Source organism: Mangifera indica, chromosome 1 (assembly GCF_011075055.1).
Source record: "Mangifera indica cultivar Alphonso chromosome 1, CATAS_Mindica_2.1, whole genome shotgun sequence".
Lineage (NCBI taxonomy): Eukaryota > Viridiplantae > Streptophyta > Magnoliopsida > Sapindales > Anacardiaceae > Mangifera > Mangifera indica.
In genome coordinates this window covers 25767094-25784414 of record NC_058137.1, presented here as the reverse complement: position 1 = coordinate 25784414, position 17321 = coordinate 25767094, and the positions used below count along the sequence as shown (strand labels likewise).

At 32.6% G+C, this 17321-nt stretch overlaps 1 protein-coding gene across 1 annotated transcript; it reads left to right on the top strand.

The window, feature by feature from the left end:
* The first annotated feature begins 6594 nt into the window (after positions 1 to 6594).
* LOC123224797 (germinal center kinase 1) lies at positions 6595 to 17303 on the top strand. Its single transcript, XM_044648524.1, has 21 exons — positions 6595 to 6779; positions 7163 to 7410; positions 8231 to 8287; positions 10126 to 10153; positions 10237 to 10359; positions 10961 to 11072; positions 11235 to 11272; positions 11416 to 11469; positions 12164 to 12232; positions 12363 to 12479; positions 12550 to 12618; positions 13103 to 13182; positions 13446 to 13574; positions 13647 to 13914; positions 14562 to 14648; positions 14752 to 14919; positions 15494 to 15624; positions 15717 to 15849; positions 16431 to 16555; positions 16683 to 16865; positions 17025 to 17303. Exons 2-21 carry the CDS (start codon positions 7316 to 7318, stop codon positions 17062 to 17064), a joined length of 2106 nt encoding a protein of 701 aa, XP_044504459.1. The 5' UTR covers positions 6595 to 6779; positions 7163 to 7315; the 3' UTR covers positions 17065 to 17303.
* The last annotated feature ends 18 nt before the right edge of the window (positions 17304 to 17321 follow it).

The window sequence follows — 17321 nt, the reverse complement described above, 5'->3', positions numbered from 1 at the left end:
TTAAATTTTGTTAGAAGGTGTGTTAAATATTTCTTAAATGATGAAAATTTCATCTCCATGATAAAGAATTTTTTAAATTTACGATGGATTTGAAAGTGTTTTGGTTAAAGATGCATCGAAGTTATAAAATACAGGGAAGAGATGAGGCGCAGAATCTTGAACGGTCAAAAGTGATAGGTGATAGCAAGTATTACACTGAATATTATTATTAGATTTCGATCCAATTATTTTATTTATATAATATGATACCAGTCAGTTTGTAAGGACAAAATTGAAGCCTACTTTATTATATATTTTTGTATACTTCTTTCCTAAGCCAATGGGAAAACCCATAACTGCCCTTTTATTTCTTCTCCTATTTTATTACTATAAAATACAAATCACTGTGTCCCACCCAAGGTTTGATAAAATAAAAATTCTTCTTTAAACTTTAAAAAAATTAAATTTCTACTTATCATTCACTTAGGTTAGTAAATATACTAAATTTTCTTATAAATAATTGTTTTGTCATTTTATTAAAATTATAAAACTATTATTAACTTTTAATATAAATATCAAATTACTAATATATCTTTATCCATTTTAAAATTTATTATTAAGATTAGTAAAAATGTTAAAATTTTAACCAATTTTAAAATATTACATTTTGATTTTTTTTAGATATTTATTTTTGAAATTGTTAAACGATGTAATAAAATTTTAAAATTGTGAAAATACTCTTAAAATTTTTCAAATTTCTCAAAATTCCTAAAAATTTTATTAATACCCTTAATGTTTTAAAACTTTTAATTTACTCCTTAAACTTTTGAGAAGGGAAGATAAAAAAAATAAAGGTAAGAAAGAAAAATCTATGTAAAAAGACTTTTCTATGTTTTTTACTTAATGAAGTTTATTAACAGGAGTTAATAATAGATGAAATTTAGTTTTTTTTTTAAACTAAAGGGGTAAAAATTGTCATTTTAACAAACCTTGGGTGGGAATTAGGCTTTGGTCAATTCAAAATACCTGGTAATGGGTATAATGGTATTTTGACCAAGTGCTCAAATCACTTCCCCAAAAGCAAGCACTGAATATATTAATAAAATAATAATATTATGCAAGTATTATTACCAACAATTAAACAGAGAATATATTCATGTAATTCAGATTAACGAGGTCACGTGCGCACGTGCTTTGACAGTGAGTCGGTGCATCGTTTCTCATAAAAATAAAAAAAATTAAATTAAAAAAAAGAGCCTTATGCGCTTGCACGAATTGCGGAGCACTGCGTCCTCTAACTGCGACATCTAACTGCGACAACGTCTCTCCTCCTCACACGCTCCCTCTCGTGCGTTCAATCCAACTCCCAGTCAAACGGCGCGCGTGGCGGAGGAGAAAGACGGAGGCAGCAACAAAAATATCACTTTGGCTCCGCATTGACCGCCCTAGGCTTCGCTCTTACCTACCGCTACCGTATCTTTGGTGGGGCCCGGGTTTCTTTGTCAGTGAAAATTGGTCTGTGACCTAACCCTCTGAAAGGAAATTACAAATAAAAAATGTCCTTAATTTGTGGGTTTTGGTTTTGTAATTGTGATTTGTGACCAAAATTTAGAGCATACGGTGGATTGTAAATTTGAAATTCTATTCTTTGGCCAATGACCATTTTGTGGTTAGGTTGTTTTTGCTGTTTCTGAGTGTGCAGTTTGCCCAACTTAATTGAGTGTCTGTGAATTGATAGGGTTAAACATGTAATTCTACATAAATTTGTATTATATTTGTCCATTTAATAGAATTTATAATTATAATACAAAAAGTTTGCCACTAGGAATTATAATTCAACCCTCTAAAGTCCACATAGTAGTTTCAATTTGCCCTTTTTGTCAAATAAGAAAAAAAATTCTTTAATAGACATAAAGACGAAAATAAAGATAAAGACGAAAATAAAGATAAAGACAAAGAAAAAACATAAGAGAAAAATTTTTTCGAGGAGAAAAAGATAAGGATTACCTATTATCCTCATAAGGGATGAGATCATATGGAAATTTTTTTTTTTAAATAAAGACAAGATTAAAATATTTGTCCTTTATTTAATTTGTTATCATCCCTATTTGGGGCACTAAAATTGCAAAAATTATTGGCTTGATTAATTGAACATGTAAAATTACTTTGATTGATTATGCTTTACTTTCGTACTCAAGGTTGGTGTAACAATATTTTACTAATACGATCTTTAAGAAAATCATACTTTAAAAATTAATTATTGAGATTAAAAAATATAAAGTCTCAAATCTCATATCTTATACTTTAAATTCTAATATACCACCACGTTCTACAGTCATCATGCCCACGTGGACTAACTATGTGTCAACTCTCTCCTAACCCTAAGCAAACACGATAATGTTGACATTACCATTCGTACTGCATAATTGTAATTGAAAAATATGATGATGTCTCTGAAACTAAATAATATGATTTTAGGATAATTATATCTCGAAAAACTAATTATTAAGATTAAAAAGTTTAAAACTATTCAAATTTTGTACATTACACTTAATAGCGTAACATTTACCTTATTTGGGGATTTTGTATAAGAAACTAAAGTTGCTGTTCTCCCATGACAATCTAATGTAATGGTTCAAGGAATTTGCCATTTTTTGTCAAATGACAGGTAGATTTGGACAAGTATATGAAGATTTCGTTGCCGAAATTGCTGCCAATTTGTGCAAAATTACCAACCATCTGGCAGAAATTGCCAAACTTTTTAGCCTTTTTAAAAAGGGAAAAAGAACTATTTCCCACCCAACTTTTAGCCTAATTTCAAATTCACACCCATGGAAGATGAAAAACATAAATGCCCACTCATGACCAAACTGTCATCCAAATTTTCAGTTAGGGACAGGGGTAAAATAGTTATTTTATCTATAAACTTTAAATCTTTAAAATTTCACCATTTCCCCCTTCCAGGTTTTAAAAACTAACCCTTCAACTCATCCTCAGAGTTTAAAAAGTTTAGATTTCACCTCTAGAGTTTGCTTCCTTCTACGGCCACTACCGACGACCGATGCATTCCACCTATCTCTCATCTCCGACTACAAAAGACGATGAATGATGACCCTTCATTGTCCAGATTTAGATGACGAAGCATCATCTAAATTTGAAAAAACAGACGAAGGATGACACTTCGTCGTCACGTTTGAATGACACAACGAAGGACAATAAAGTGTTGTCCTTCTTCGTCTGGGTGGAGCGACGAAGAGAGACCTCTTCATTGCACGGTGGTGCGACAAAGAGACCTTTGTCTCTTCATCGCACCGTGCAATGAGGAGATGAAGATTTCTTCATCACACCACTATCGTCGCACCAAGAGAAGGAGGTTGGAGACAACACTGGAGACGACATCGAAAGATGAAGTTGAAGAATGGGGGTGAAACTGCTATTTTTGAAAGATATAGGGGGCAGCTGAGTTTTAAAAAATGTGGAAACCCTAAGTTTGGGGGTGAAAATATTACTTTTTAAAGTTTAAAAACTTTAAGTAAAGGTGAAATGATAGTTTATAAAACTTAGGAAGGCGGAAAGTAATAAACTTTATAACTTTTTAATATAAACAGTAAAATGACTATTTTACCTATTTCTTTAACAGAAAAAATTAACAGAAATTTACTTATGAGTAGGAATAGAGGTTTCTCATCTCCCGTGGGTGTAGGTTTGAGAATGGCCTAAAAATTGGGTGGGAAATAGTCCTTTTCCCTTTTAAAAATGTAAAAGCAAAACACATTTACTTCTTGTTAAACATTTATTTCAAATATACATAGAAAATGCCAAAGGACTTTTTCCTACCCAAAGTATGTTGTTTTTCTAAGTTTTTCCCCTTTAATTTTGAAAATCTCAAATACCTACCCATGACTAATTAAAATTAACGGTAAAAGGGTAAAATCGTCATTTTATCTATAATATTAAAAATAAACTAAAATATAATCTCTTTTTTCTCCCCTAAATTTTGAAAATTAAAAGTTTTTCCCTAACCGAAGTTTTAAAAAATGACAGTTTTTCCCTAAGGTTAGTTTATAGATCTTCGGCACTAAATCCGACAACATTGTTAGCAGTCTCTCCCTCCGGTGGTCTCTCTCCATCAATTTGGATGCCCGTTTGACATCGATCTTCGTCTTCCTAGAAGAAGACATTTGGGAAGATGATCAACTTTCTAAACGAAGACAACATCTTTGTCTTTGTTTTCTCCAACAAAGCTCTTAGTCTCCCCTCATCTCCTAAGTCTCATTTGACGTCGATTGAACGTTCAAATAGATGGAGAGAGACCGTTGGAGGGAGAGGAAGCTTCGGGAGGGATAGACGACCGACAATGGCATCGAAGATCTAAAAATTAAACCCTAGAGAGAAACTATTATTTTTTAAAACTTAGGTTAGAGAAAAATTTTTAGTTTTTAAAGTTTAGAGAGGAAAAATAGATAAAATTTTAAGGGGTTAAAATTCTGTTAATTTTAACTACTCATAGGTAGATATTTGAGATTTTTAAAATTAAAAGAAGGATACTTAAAAAATAATATACTTTGGATGGGAAATAGTCCTTTGGCCTACAGAAAAACAAAACTTTATTTTTTGTTAAATACTTTATAATGACACATACATATTGTTGAATGTAACAAAATAACATTATAGCATTGTTATGCATATTATTTTATGCTTAGCTTAAGATTAAGTAAAGTGTTTTACTCAAACTTAGTCTGAATATAATCATGAGATAAATGAGTACAAATTCAAATATAAGCCAAGTAGTAACAGGAAAAAAAATAAAGTCTAAATCCAAATAAAAATCTATGTTTGGCTCACGAGCCTAAGCTTGCATAAAACACATGTCAAGTTCATCTAAAAACGAATAAAAAATGAGCTTTATCTTATTTAAATTTAATTTAATTTTGATGTAACCCTAAAATAAAGTTTACATTTATGGTATTTTTGTACTGATAAACATTATTATATTATTATAGAGAGAGTGGCTCATCTCATCCAGACAGCGGAGGCGATGATCGTGTTGATGTGCAGCGGTGGCGTAAGGGAGTTGAAACTGGCACGCGCGTCTTGACGAAACGTCGTTGTTAACTTTACGGTACCACCTCATCATGCCGTCCCAGCCCATCCGTATTCCACCTCCTTTGTTTTTATCGTTTCCAATTTGATTTTTTAGTTGTCGGAGTTTAATTGGGCCTACACCAGCCCAACTACCGGATAATGGAGTGTCATTACCGGGCTTTAGAGTAAGGAGTACGGATTAGATTAATGTGCTAGTGTTTAATATCATATGCAAGACCCAAACACTACTGCCAATTTAATATTTGTTAAATTGGTAAATTCTCACGTTTTAAGTTAAAAAAAATTATATTTTTAATAATTCATTTTTTTTTATAAATTTTTAATTACATTTTTTCTTTTTACAATAATGTATGTTTGGAATGTCAATTGTTATTTTTTAAAATATTAAAAATGTTAATGACATTTGTTAGGGTTTTTTGGAAATTTAGAAAAAAATTGAGTTTTTTTGAAATTTTTATAATTTTAACATCTCCTTTAGTCATTTGGCCTGTAACCCATCTCTCCCTAATTCTAAATATAATACCCATTTCAAGTTATTTTTTGTACTACAAAAGGGGATCAATTACTTGGAAGAAACCTGTGAGTGTGCAATAAATTAAGAGTTGTACTAAATCAATAATCACTTGAGAGAGATATAAAAAACCCATCCCATCCCATCTAATTCAAACCCTAATCTAACCAATCTTCAACTCTATCTAATCCAACCAACTATTTAACCCTTATCCTCTTTTTATTGGGTTATGACATTATTGAATTTGTTCATTTGAAGAAATGCTAACAAATGTTGTTGACCTTATTGCCAAGACAATTACTGCATCTTAGCCAGCCTCCTATATCATTAATTAATAATATTTCCCTTTTTAACTAAAGTTAACAACATAAACCCCCATGAGGTCTCAGAAATGACAACAAAATTTCCCCTGTGATTAAAAGTTGAAATTGTAAGAGGGCGATTCGTTTTTGTATTGTAGCCAAAAATTTTGAGATAATGAAAGGAAGGGTGAGATGAATATGGGCTTGCTTTTTCATATCTATATTCCACAAACCAAGATGTAAGAGGGTGTTAGACTTGAATAATTTCTTATTAAATAATTATTGTGTTTGATTAAATAAAATAAAATAATATTTTTTTGAAAGGTAATTTAAATGATAAAAAAAAAAATTGATATAAAAAATATAAATTCAAGATCAAACCATTGATTTACTTGATTTAGTAGTTATGAGATTAATAGTTGAACTCGAGATTTACCCTATTTAATATATATATATATATGAAAATTAAAAACTCTATTTTTATCCATGAAAACACTTAAATTCCCACAAAAATGTCAAATTCGTAACATAAACAAAAATACTAATAAAACAATAAAAAGATTTGGACATAAATATCACATTATCAATTTTTGAATACGGTTAGAAAAAAAAAAGACAGAACCATCGATATTTTCTAAAACGCGGCGTTTGATGAACAAGAAACAAACATTTCCCCTTATTATTATTTTTTTTAGGTTCTGATAAATAATAATTGCGGAGAAAGAAAATATAAAAGAAAAAAAAAACTATGCAATCGATCCCGTTGTAGCTCTCAAGGCGTATCTGCAAGCTCTCATAACTCAGAGTCACGAAGACTTAAAGCAACTGTAAGAACAGATAGATCCACATCATCATCATCATCTTAATCATCGAACTAACAGGTAATAAAAACAAGCATTTTCCCACAAATATTGTCAAATCTCTATCAGAATTAAGCCTTGTTTCATTCATCCCAGAACCACTACCACGTGTGTTATTGTTTCGCTAACAATACTGTCCTTAAACCAATTGAAATTCTGCTGGGTTGTCACTTTATCACATTCCACCTTCACCTGACTGAGAAAAGATTTTTTTTTTTTAAAATTTATTTGTAATTTGTGGTTTTGCTTTGAGTGTTAAATTTCTTTGTGCAATGTGTGGTTCAATTTCCCTTTTTATCTTTGTATTTTCTGGGATCTTTGTATTCTTTTTTGACCTGGGTTTTGTTTTTTTTTGTTTTTGGTGTTGAGTTTTCTGATGTAGTGTGCCGTGAATTGTATTTCAGGATTGGTTTTGGGGCACAATATAGGGATTATAGACACCCATTTGGGCGAATTGAAGGGGATATTGAAGAATGTGGAGGAATTGTGCTTGAATTTGTGGTTTACATTTGTTAGTTTGTCGTGTGGTTTGATTTTTGTAACAAGTGTTTGTGCAAATGGCTGATATTGCTGGCTTACAAGAGGCAGCTGGTTCTAGATTTTCATCGCCAGAGTTGATCGGGAGAGGATCTTTCGGGGATGTCTATAAAGCGTAAGTGCTTTTATTGTTATTTTGGTCTGTGTTATATTTCTATGATATCTTGCTTAAGCAGGGCAATGATTTAACGGTTGATAGGTCTTTTTTGCTTTGTTAAATTATAATAATTTAGTTTTTGGTGTTCTAGATTTCAAAAATGTTTTATAGAAAAGCCATTTTCATTTTTTTTTTCCAAGCAATTCAAACATTGAAATATTGCATGGAATAGCCGTCTTTGTATTTGTCCACACTTTCTTGGAGGAGTATTGGCACTTGAGAAAATTGTACGATTGATGGAAATTTAGGTAACTAAAATTGAATACGAATATAATTGCAAAAAGTCTGCCACTCTTGGGAAATTATTTTCTTTAAATTAAAGCTTATTTTGTTGTTCAAGGTGGGTACTTGATTTTTAGAGGCAATTAAGAAATGTGATTAGTATGTTAGATACATATTAATCACGATAAATTTTTATTTTGCTGACTCCTTGGATATAGTGTACTTTGTTAAATAAAGTTAAGTGTGGAGTTGAAGTTTCCAAACCATTGATTGGTTGCACCAACTGGTTGTACCATTCTCTCATATTGCTATGTCTCCCTTGTTAGATAGTGTATTAGATGTTGTCCTTAAGATACATGCAAATTGTGTTTAAATATTTGTTGTTTAAATTAAGTTTTACAAATATTAATTTTGAGGTATGCATATTTCTACTGGATGTATGTCTTGTGAAATTTAATGTCAGATTTGCTTTTTATATATACTGAAGTTTATCATTATTATTTGAAGACTATTTCTACTCTGAGCTGGTGTTCCCTGATGCTTTCCTGATTTACAGGTTTGATAGGGAGCTTAACAAAGAAGTTGCTATTAAAGTTATTGATTTGGAAGAATCGTAAGTTTTTATGTTGTTTATATTGTTATATGTCTATTATGATGACTTTTCAGGTTGGGTACTTTCTACCAGTAAGGAATATTTGTTTATGATTTTAAATTCTCTGTGTGCTTATGAGCTCTCTCTATCTGATCTTGCCTGTGAGGAATAACCAAAAAACATGATATACAGTAGGCATTCTTCTTTGATAAAATTGTGATACAAACAGGAGTGCCTTGGATCAGCTAACATCAACTTTACTGTTTAATTATGAGAACAACAATGAAGAAGCTTTTCTTATTTGATATGGACAATATAATGTCTGTTAAGGAATAATATTAACTTCAGTGTAGCAACTAGCTTTGTCCATTCTTAATTTTAGCTACATGCTGAAATGGTGCTGTGAAAGTAAAAAGAAGAGAATTCCTTGGTCAGTATAACCTCCCCAATGTGCACTCTTCATAGGTTTTTCGGTTGCATAGGAATAACAAAATGAGGGTGGGGGCAGGATTTATTTCTTATGGTTGAAATTGGCTGGAAAAGTAAGAATATGGATGATCTTGGCCCTGAAAACAAATTTCCTTGTCAGAGTATTAGAAAGACACAAGATTGCTGGAAAGTTATGTACCTGAAAGCTGCATGCTGAGTTGTGCTTATGTCAGTATTGAAGTTTAACTTATTCTTTCAGTTTCAGCATAGAAAATATGTTTTAATTTCTTCCATATGGTCATGAGAATGTAAGGGATTGTCGATTGGAGTTCATGACTATTATGTTGTTGAAGAGAAGTGTTTTCAAAAGCTTCAGGCTGCACCTTGGACATATCTTTTTTAAATAGGAAACAATATTATATTGAAAATGAGAATTGAACTATGATATCGAAGTTACAAAGGTCATGACAATGTAAGGGATTGTCAATTGGAGTTCATGACTATTATGTTGTTGAAGAGAAGTGTTTCGAAAGCTTCAGACTGCACCTTGGACATATCTTTTTTAAATAGGAAACAATATTATATTGAAAATGAGAATTGAACTATGATATCTAAGTTACAATTGCTTTAAGACGCCTTATCTGTGTTGTATAAAAAGAAATCAATAATATTTATATGAATTGAAACTTTATTATTAATTGTATTGAAAGAGAATAGATTTAGATTGACAAACTGGCACTTAACAATTGTAATTGACAGATTTGCTTAATTCCTATGAAAACAGTGATAGTCTTTACATTATATTCAATAATTTGATATTTAAGTAAATTATGTGTTGAATTTTTTTTCAGAAGTAAGTTCACCTAGTGATAAGTTACACCCAATCGGAATATTGAGATGAATTACTCAAGCTACGAAATGCCAGTTGGCTTTTTTGTTTAGAACTATTAGTAACATCTTTTAAGTTTCTACCTGCAAATGTAAAGAGAGAGTTTTCGATGGATTAAACACTTTATATGATTGATATAATTATATCTATTAATTGTGTGAGTGACCATTGTAGATAGTGACTTTTGGCAAGTATAGAATCGCATGAAATCAATTAATTTGTATGGTTTCTTATCTCAAAAAAAGAAAAAAAAAGGTTAATTTTCTCAAATGCCATTTTGCTCGGTAAGTTAAGGGTCTATTAGGTGTTTACACTTCTCTATTCTGTGTCTTTCCTAATGATGCAAATATGCTTGAACTTGAGGCCGTATAATTAATCTCATGTCAGTAAGTTACTCCTTGCTGATTATCTTGGGGCCTCTAGTTGAAGCATTTTTTGCAGTATGTAACTTGTGATCTCTAGCTAGTGTGTTTTTGTTGCATATAACAAGCTTCTTTTGTTCACTTTTACTAAAAGCTTGTTTTCGCTCTGTCTTCTTCAGAGAGGATGAAATTGAGGACATTCAGAAGGTACTATCTCAAATTTTAGTCAATCTGTATGCTATCAGTAGAGAGTACTGCTTAGGTTGCTCATGTATTTATTGTTTTGCCAGGAAATTTCTGTTTTGTCACAATGCCGATCACCATATATTACTGAGTACTATGGTTCTTATCTCCACCAGACAAAACTGTGGATAATAATGGAATATATGGCTGGTGGCTCTGTTGCTGATCTGGTAAGTTACACAATCGGCTTCATTTATTTGTTGATTTACAACAAACATAAATGACTCTGATTTCTGCCCCCTTTTTTGTACAGTAGATTTGTTTTGCCCATTCATGTTCACCTCAAGCAAATAATGTTTGTCTCTTTACCCTAAGGACAATATAATTAGAAGGAACAAGCAATATTTGAAAGAATCAGCTTCTTTTGTTCGACATTCAGTGGAAAGCTAATATAACTTGTCTTTGTTTTCATGATATTTAGAAAATTAATGATTTAATGTTGATTGTATGGAGATGACCATTAAAATTCATGGTCAAATGAGGACTTCTAATTGCAATTTTGTCAAAGATAGGCCTCATCTTCTTATTTGTACCATGACAAGGTCTTCTTTGCACAATTTTCAATGTCAATGGTGAGAGTTTCCTAGTAGCACTTGAAGGATGGAGTTGCCCTTACCATATGTTGTATATTTTATTGTGTGTAGATACACACACGGAACTCAGTATATATTTGTAAGGAGTGTTTATTTATGAATGTTCATTATATGTTTCTTAAACAAATGGACTGCAATGTTTTCTTCTAGAAGGCTAATGTAGGTCCTGCTTCTACAGCTCCAGTCAGGTCCACCGTTGGATGAAATGTCAATTGCTTGCATTTTACGTGATCTGCTGCATGCTATTGAATATTTACATACTGAAGGAAAAATTCACAGAGATATAAAAGGTACTTCATAAGTCAAATCTCATTGTATTGTGTTTTCATCTCATTGGAAATCTCCCACCTTTTTTTATATTTGAATTTGATTCTAATATCTCCTGGTGTAGTTTGCCTCATTTCATAGTAAATCTTGGATTAATAATAATCTTTGCAATATTATTTTGGCAGCGGCGAACGTTTTATTGACAGAGAATGGTGATGTTAAGGTACTCTTTTTTGGCTCAAACAGGCCCATGATTGTTTTGAGTTGTTTGTGTAGAGTGACTATCTAGAAGAATATAGATAATACTAATTGATTCATATGTATTTGCTCCCAGTCATCAAAGTTACATTAAAGACCTTGTAACAGGTTGCAGATTTTGGTGTTTCTGCACAGTTAACAAGGACAATATCAAGGAGAAAGGTACTATTTTTGTTATCCAATGGTTGCATTTGTCTAGTGGCCATTGTGCCTATTGTTTTTTATTTTATTTTATTTATCTTAAATGGCTTACTGTCTTTTATTTTATTTTTTTGTCACAAATGTGAATCTTATACTTGTCCATATAGAATTTGAATTTAGTGTCTATGCTCAGGGGTAATCATTTGCTCCTCTCTCTGTCTTTGGTATAAACTTATTTTTTGGAAACCACAATATCTGTATATGTACCTTAAGGGTGAATTTATCAGTGAGAGGGAGGATAATATCTACTTTGCTGCCTTATATTTTTTTGTTTCCCAGTTTGCTACAATGCTTTTAAATACCCCTACTGTTGGCCCTTGATTTTCATTTTATAGGTTATTTTATTATCTGAAACCAGCTTTTTGTTACAATTTGCCCTTAGTTGAAATCAGTGCTACACATTTTGAAGGATATGTTTTCACTTTTTTTTCTGTTAAATAAAACAAGGAATGACTCTTCTTCTTCAGTTGTGATTTCTGATTAGTCATTGATATAGAGTTTAATGAGCTACTTTTAAAAGAAGTTTACTTTAGCTTTCTAGTTTGCAACGCCATCTGGTCCACCTTGTCTTTGTGGTTCTCATATATACCTTTACATTGGATGGTGTGGTTTAGATATTTGGTCATTGGTGCACTAATTTGTTTGACAATAACAGACATTTGTAGGAACCCCATTCTGGATGGCACCAGAGGTCATTCAAAACTCAGAAGGGTACAACGAGAAGGTAAATTTGTGGAGAAGCCCATGGGATCTTTTTTCTTTTTCCTTATTGTGATGTCATATTATCACACAACCCGTCGATTCTCTCACTTTTTGTTCCTGTTTTGCTTCACTGTATTCTCCTCTTGATACAGGCAGATATCTGGTCTCTAGGAATAACTGTGATTGAGATGGCAAAAGGAGAGCCCCCACTTGCAGATCTTCACCCAATGAGAGTTCTTTTTATAATACCTCGAGAAAATCCACCGCAGGTTTCTAATCATGCTATCATGCTCACAACTAGTTATACAATAATATTTACTGTTTGTTTGTATTGTGCAGTTGGATGAACATTTTTCTCGCCCTATGAAAGAGTTTGTTTCATTGTGTTTGAAGAAAGCACCTGCTGAGGCAAGCATTTTACCCTCTCCAGTTCACTCTTGTTTGCATTATCTTTGTCATATCAATATTCTGGGTTGGACAATATAGATTTTTTTTTATTTCATGTGAAAATTTAAATTCTGAGAATCTAATTTCTCTTAGGGCAAATATTAGCTTGAGTTGTTTCTGTGTAATCCATTAAATAGGAAGAGCCAAGAATTTTCCCTTTTCGTTCATAATGAATTAGAATGTTTATTGGCCTGCATATGCTCATGCCTATTGTTTTTTATATTCTTTTGACATTGTTTAATTGGAAATAGATTGAAATTTCCCATGTGGTTTGTATTAATTAAATCTTTTTTAATTCATGTAAAGTTAAAAACAGGAGTGAAATTCATCATCTTTCAAAACTGTTTTGATGTGTGTTGGATAAAGTGGTGATATAATTCTCTCTATGAGGTTTGAATCCATTTGATTTTTTTTTTTTTTTTGGTTTTTACTGCTTTGATTGCAGAGGCCAAGTGCAAAGGAACTTCTCAAGCATGTGTTTATAAAAAATGCTAGGAAGAGTCCAAGGCTTCAGGAGAGGATAAGGTGTAATATGTTGCTATGATCGCATTACTTGAGCATTTTTATAGTCCCTGGATTTTTTTTATTTGATTAGGGTTCTGTCTCTAACACATTATTTGATGTCTAACAAAGTGGAAAAACCATCAATATTTTAAGGCATTAGTTCATTTAATGTCTTTAATACGGATTTGTCTTGTCGTTTTTTGTGGTGAAGAAATTCATAGTTCTATGCTTCCTTGTTACATTGGTAAGCTTGGATTTGACGAACTCTACTTTCCTATTGATAGAGAGCGGCCAAAGTACCAAGTAAAGGAAGATCCAGATACACCAATAAATGGTCTTAGATCTGCAGGAGAGGGGTCTGGCACTGTGAAGGTGGCAAGAGATGTGAGACGTGATGAAACCGTTCGAGCCAGGTCTATTGAATCTGTTGATTGCTATTTTTTAGCTTTTCATGAATGATGTTGACTGACTTCATGTGTCTACAGCAATCAGGGGCAAATCACCAGAAATGCTGGGTGGGACTTCAGTATTAGTGGATCACAGAATACAGGAACTGCCAGAAGTGCGGTAAGGCCACCTCAGATTAGAGAAAGGAAACCAGAGGTTCCATATAATCAGGCTACCCAAAGGAGAACTCCAGAGAGTGATGACCAGCGGTCTGGTAGTGCATTTTATGAGTTGCCAGAACTTTCTTCTGGAAAATATGCTGGAGATTTATATCATGATGACTATGAGAATAATAGCTATGAAGATGTAAGTCTCTCTCTTTGATGCAAGCTCTACCAGGTTTTTTTTTTTTTGAGCTATGAAATTTTGTTCTTCTTTTATCAGTTCATTTGGTTCTAAACAGGGAACTACTATTAGTACTGGACCTTAAAAATTTTTTGGGTGGTTATATCCCAAGCAGTTGTCTCTATTCCCTGTAGGAGTTGAACTCCTGACCTCTTGGTTGAAACCAAAGGCCTTAATGCCACTCAACTCGACCCATGCGATTAGGTTTATTGGTTCTTTGACTTATACAAGGATAAAACTGTCAGTAATTTTTGGGGTGTTAGCTACTGCATCTAAATATCACTAGTTGATCAATAAGAAATTCCAGTTAACTCTTGATTTCAATGTTGCTGTCCAACTGTTTTCATGTTTGTTATTCCTTTATCCATCCAATTGCTCTCATGTAATGGCAATGGTGATATGCCTTAATTGTATTATGTAAGCTCCCACTAATTTTACCATATGAAAAATCAGCTTGATCTTTAAATCATGATTGTTAACTTCAGCACTTTTTTTCAGAAATGATCTGAATAGATTTATCATAAATGTATGTAATATTAGTATGATATATTAATACATGGAATTTCTGCTTCTATCCACTAAAAGTTGTTTGAAGTGCTCATTTCCAGGATGAGGTGAGTGGCTCAGGAACTGTTGTTATAAGAAGTCCAAAAAAATCTCAATCATCTGGTCTGTCCCTGGATCGAAGTAGTATGGTATAATTCTTCTCGTGTTAATATGAGATTTAAGTTAATTTCGGTCCAGTCTTTTTGCTGTTGTAGCCATTTTATTGACTTTAGAATATTATTTGTTGTGTAGTCTAGTAGCATGTATTCTGCTGTTGAAGATGCTTCTACCAGTGGAACTGTTGTCTATCGTGGTCTACATGATGAGCCTGATTCTACTTGCACTCCAAAATCCAGACTAGGAATTCAAGAGAGAACTTCAAGTGCCTCACTTGAAGACAGTTCACAAAACCTAGCAGAGGTGGTTTTAATTCTTGTCTTTTAGAATGACTTTATATGTTTTCAATGTTCTTTCAGAAACTTCTCCAAAATACTAATACAATAATCTTTGGATTCTTGACAATAGACAGAAAGAAGAGATATTTGAGTATAATTTGCAACTGTATCACATTTACCAACCCTTTATCACTAGAAAACAGTTTGCAAGTATGGAAAATGAATTTTGCCTTTTCCTAATCTGTTTTCTAAAATACAATCTGGAAGGGGTTTTTATTGTTCCTGATACACACACACAGACATATATTTTAATATGTTTTAGATAGACTGATGAACAGCACCTTGTTGTTGTTAAGTTATTTTAGTATTTATGTGAAATCCCTGAATTATTTTTATTGCTTTCATCTGTCTTCTTACTCTTTAACTTTTTTCTCTGTAAATTAGAATTTGTCTCTTATCTATTTGCAGACTTTTCATGTAGGGTGCTCTCACTAGAATTTTCTTTAATTATATTTACCGTTACTGGAATTATTTTTTTAAAAACAATGTTGACATCTTGGTGCTATTAAACTTCTATTGTTGGTTGATACATTGTTTAGGCAAAAGCTGCGATTCAGAGTGGGTTTAGGAAAGGGAATACTAGAGAAAGATTGGGGCTGGGCAAGATAAAAAATGATGGACAGGAATATAGAAAAAGAGAGCCAGTAACAAGCAGCTCCGGTTCTTACAGGTAATTCCAGTAGTTACTACTGTCAGTTTTTCTGCCTCATAATGGGATGTGTTTGATTATTCCAATTCTGAGATACAATGCTCCAACGATAGAGAATCCCGTGACTACTTTGATGCACAAAGAGCATTTTCTAAATCACACCAAGCAAGTGATGATGAAGATGGTGCAAGAATAACATCATCATCTGCGCCACTGTCAGTTTTGCTTATCCCTTCCTTAAAAGAGGTGAGCACCAAGATGATGTACCACTGTAATTAGTTTGATAGAAATAACCATCTAATACTTCAATCTATGACACTATGCAGCTGTTTGTGCAAAATTAACATTTTGCATTGAGGGATCTGGTTAATGTTGCCATTATGATTCATATAAAACAAAATTCTGATATGTAGATTCTAATCAAATTAGGATTTTCCTGTGGATGAAAAGGATGAGTTTCTCTGATAAAATGGGAATATGAGACTGAGTTATTAATTTTGGGGTAAGTTAGAAGCTTATTAATACTTTGTGAAAATCACTATAGTGATGTCAGGGCTCTTATTCAGTATAATGGTAAAAGCCTTGAGCTTTCTGGGGCAATTTCTGTCATCCACTTAACATATGAAATGCTGGGGGTTTGAACTGTAGTCAGGATAATCTTTTAAGGATCTTTTATAAGTTAGGAGGACAATTTTCTAATGCTCAATAATCCCTATGAGAATGCTGATATGCGAGCCACCTTGTTTTAGAGTTTGGCAACTGCTTATGAGCAATTTTCACTTTGGCCGTCTGTTTTCCTCTTAGAGTTTGTCTGTGTTTATGTGTAGGCAGTTGCTGATGATGCAGAAGGACCTGTTGTGCGCCAGGTCATAAGTTCATTAATAAATATGGAACGCATAAAGCCAGGTTCTTGTGATGTTCTTGTCAGGAAGTTGCTTCAGCAATTGGCAAGGTTTTTAAACTTTACATTCTCTTACCAACCCACCCCATAAAATTATATTAAACAAAAAGGCTTACTTTCTTCCTTTTAGAAATGTGCTTACCATTAGTGTTTACTCAAATTGAAGTACATTATGCAGTTCAAAGGAGTCTTCAATGAAAGATCTCCGGGAGCTGGCTGCTCTCATCTTTACAAAGTCCAAGACAACTTCTGAATTAACACAAAATGTAAATTCCGAGGCTGATAACAAGAAAAAGCAACAAACGAAGGAACTTCCATCAAACGCTAATTTAAGCCCACTTGCGAGGTTTCTACTCTCAAGGTACATTAGTTGTTTTCCCCTAATGTTTTATTTCAGTTCTGGAAATTTTGACAACCCAACTTATGGCTATATTTATCCTCATATTTTCCTCTGTTTATATCTCCAAAAATTCCATATGAAATATATGGTGGTGTGTAAATTGGCTGCTTCCTTTTGCAGATGGCAAGGGCAAGCTTTCCGCGATCTCAACCCAACTTAAAACTCTAGACCATGGAACAGCAATTCCATCTTTGTTAGTGTGTTTTCTGTTTATGCATTTATTCTGATTTGATGTACATAACATTGTAAGAAATTGTGTATTTAACCACCATTATTATTTTATCTCAATTTTTGTTATGCAGTTACAGTAGCATTGATGTATAATTAGGTTTGCCATTATTAGCATTGTAATTTCACTAACATTAATTTTATCAATCAAGAATTCTCATTTTGCAGTAACTTAATGAATGATTGTGC

Coding starts and splice junctions, on each gene's coding strand:
- LOC123224797 (XM_044648524.1), top strand. CDS start 7,316: ATGGCTGATATTGCTGGCTTACAAGAGGCAGCTGGTTCTAGATTTTCA. Junction 10,154..10,236: donor AAATTGAGGACATTCAGAAG/GTACTATCTCAA, acceptor TTGTTTTGCCAG/GAAATTTCTGTTTTGTCACA. Junction 14,649..14,751: donor CCCTGGATCGAAGTAGTATG/GTATAATTCTTC, acceptor TTTGTTGTGTAG/TCTAGTAGCATGTATTCTGC.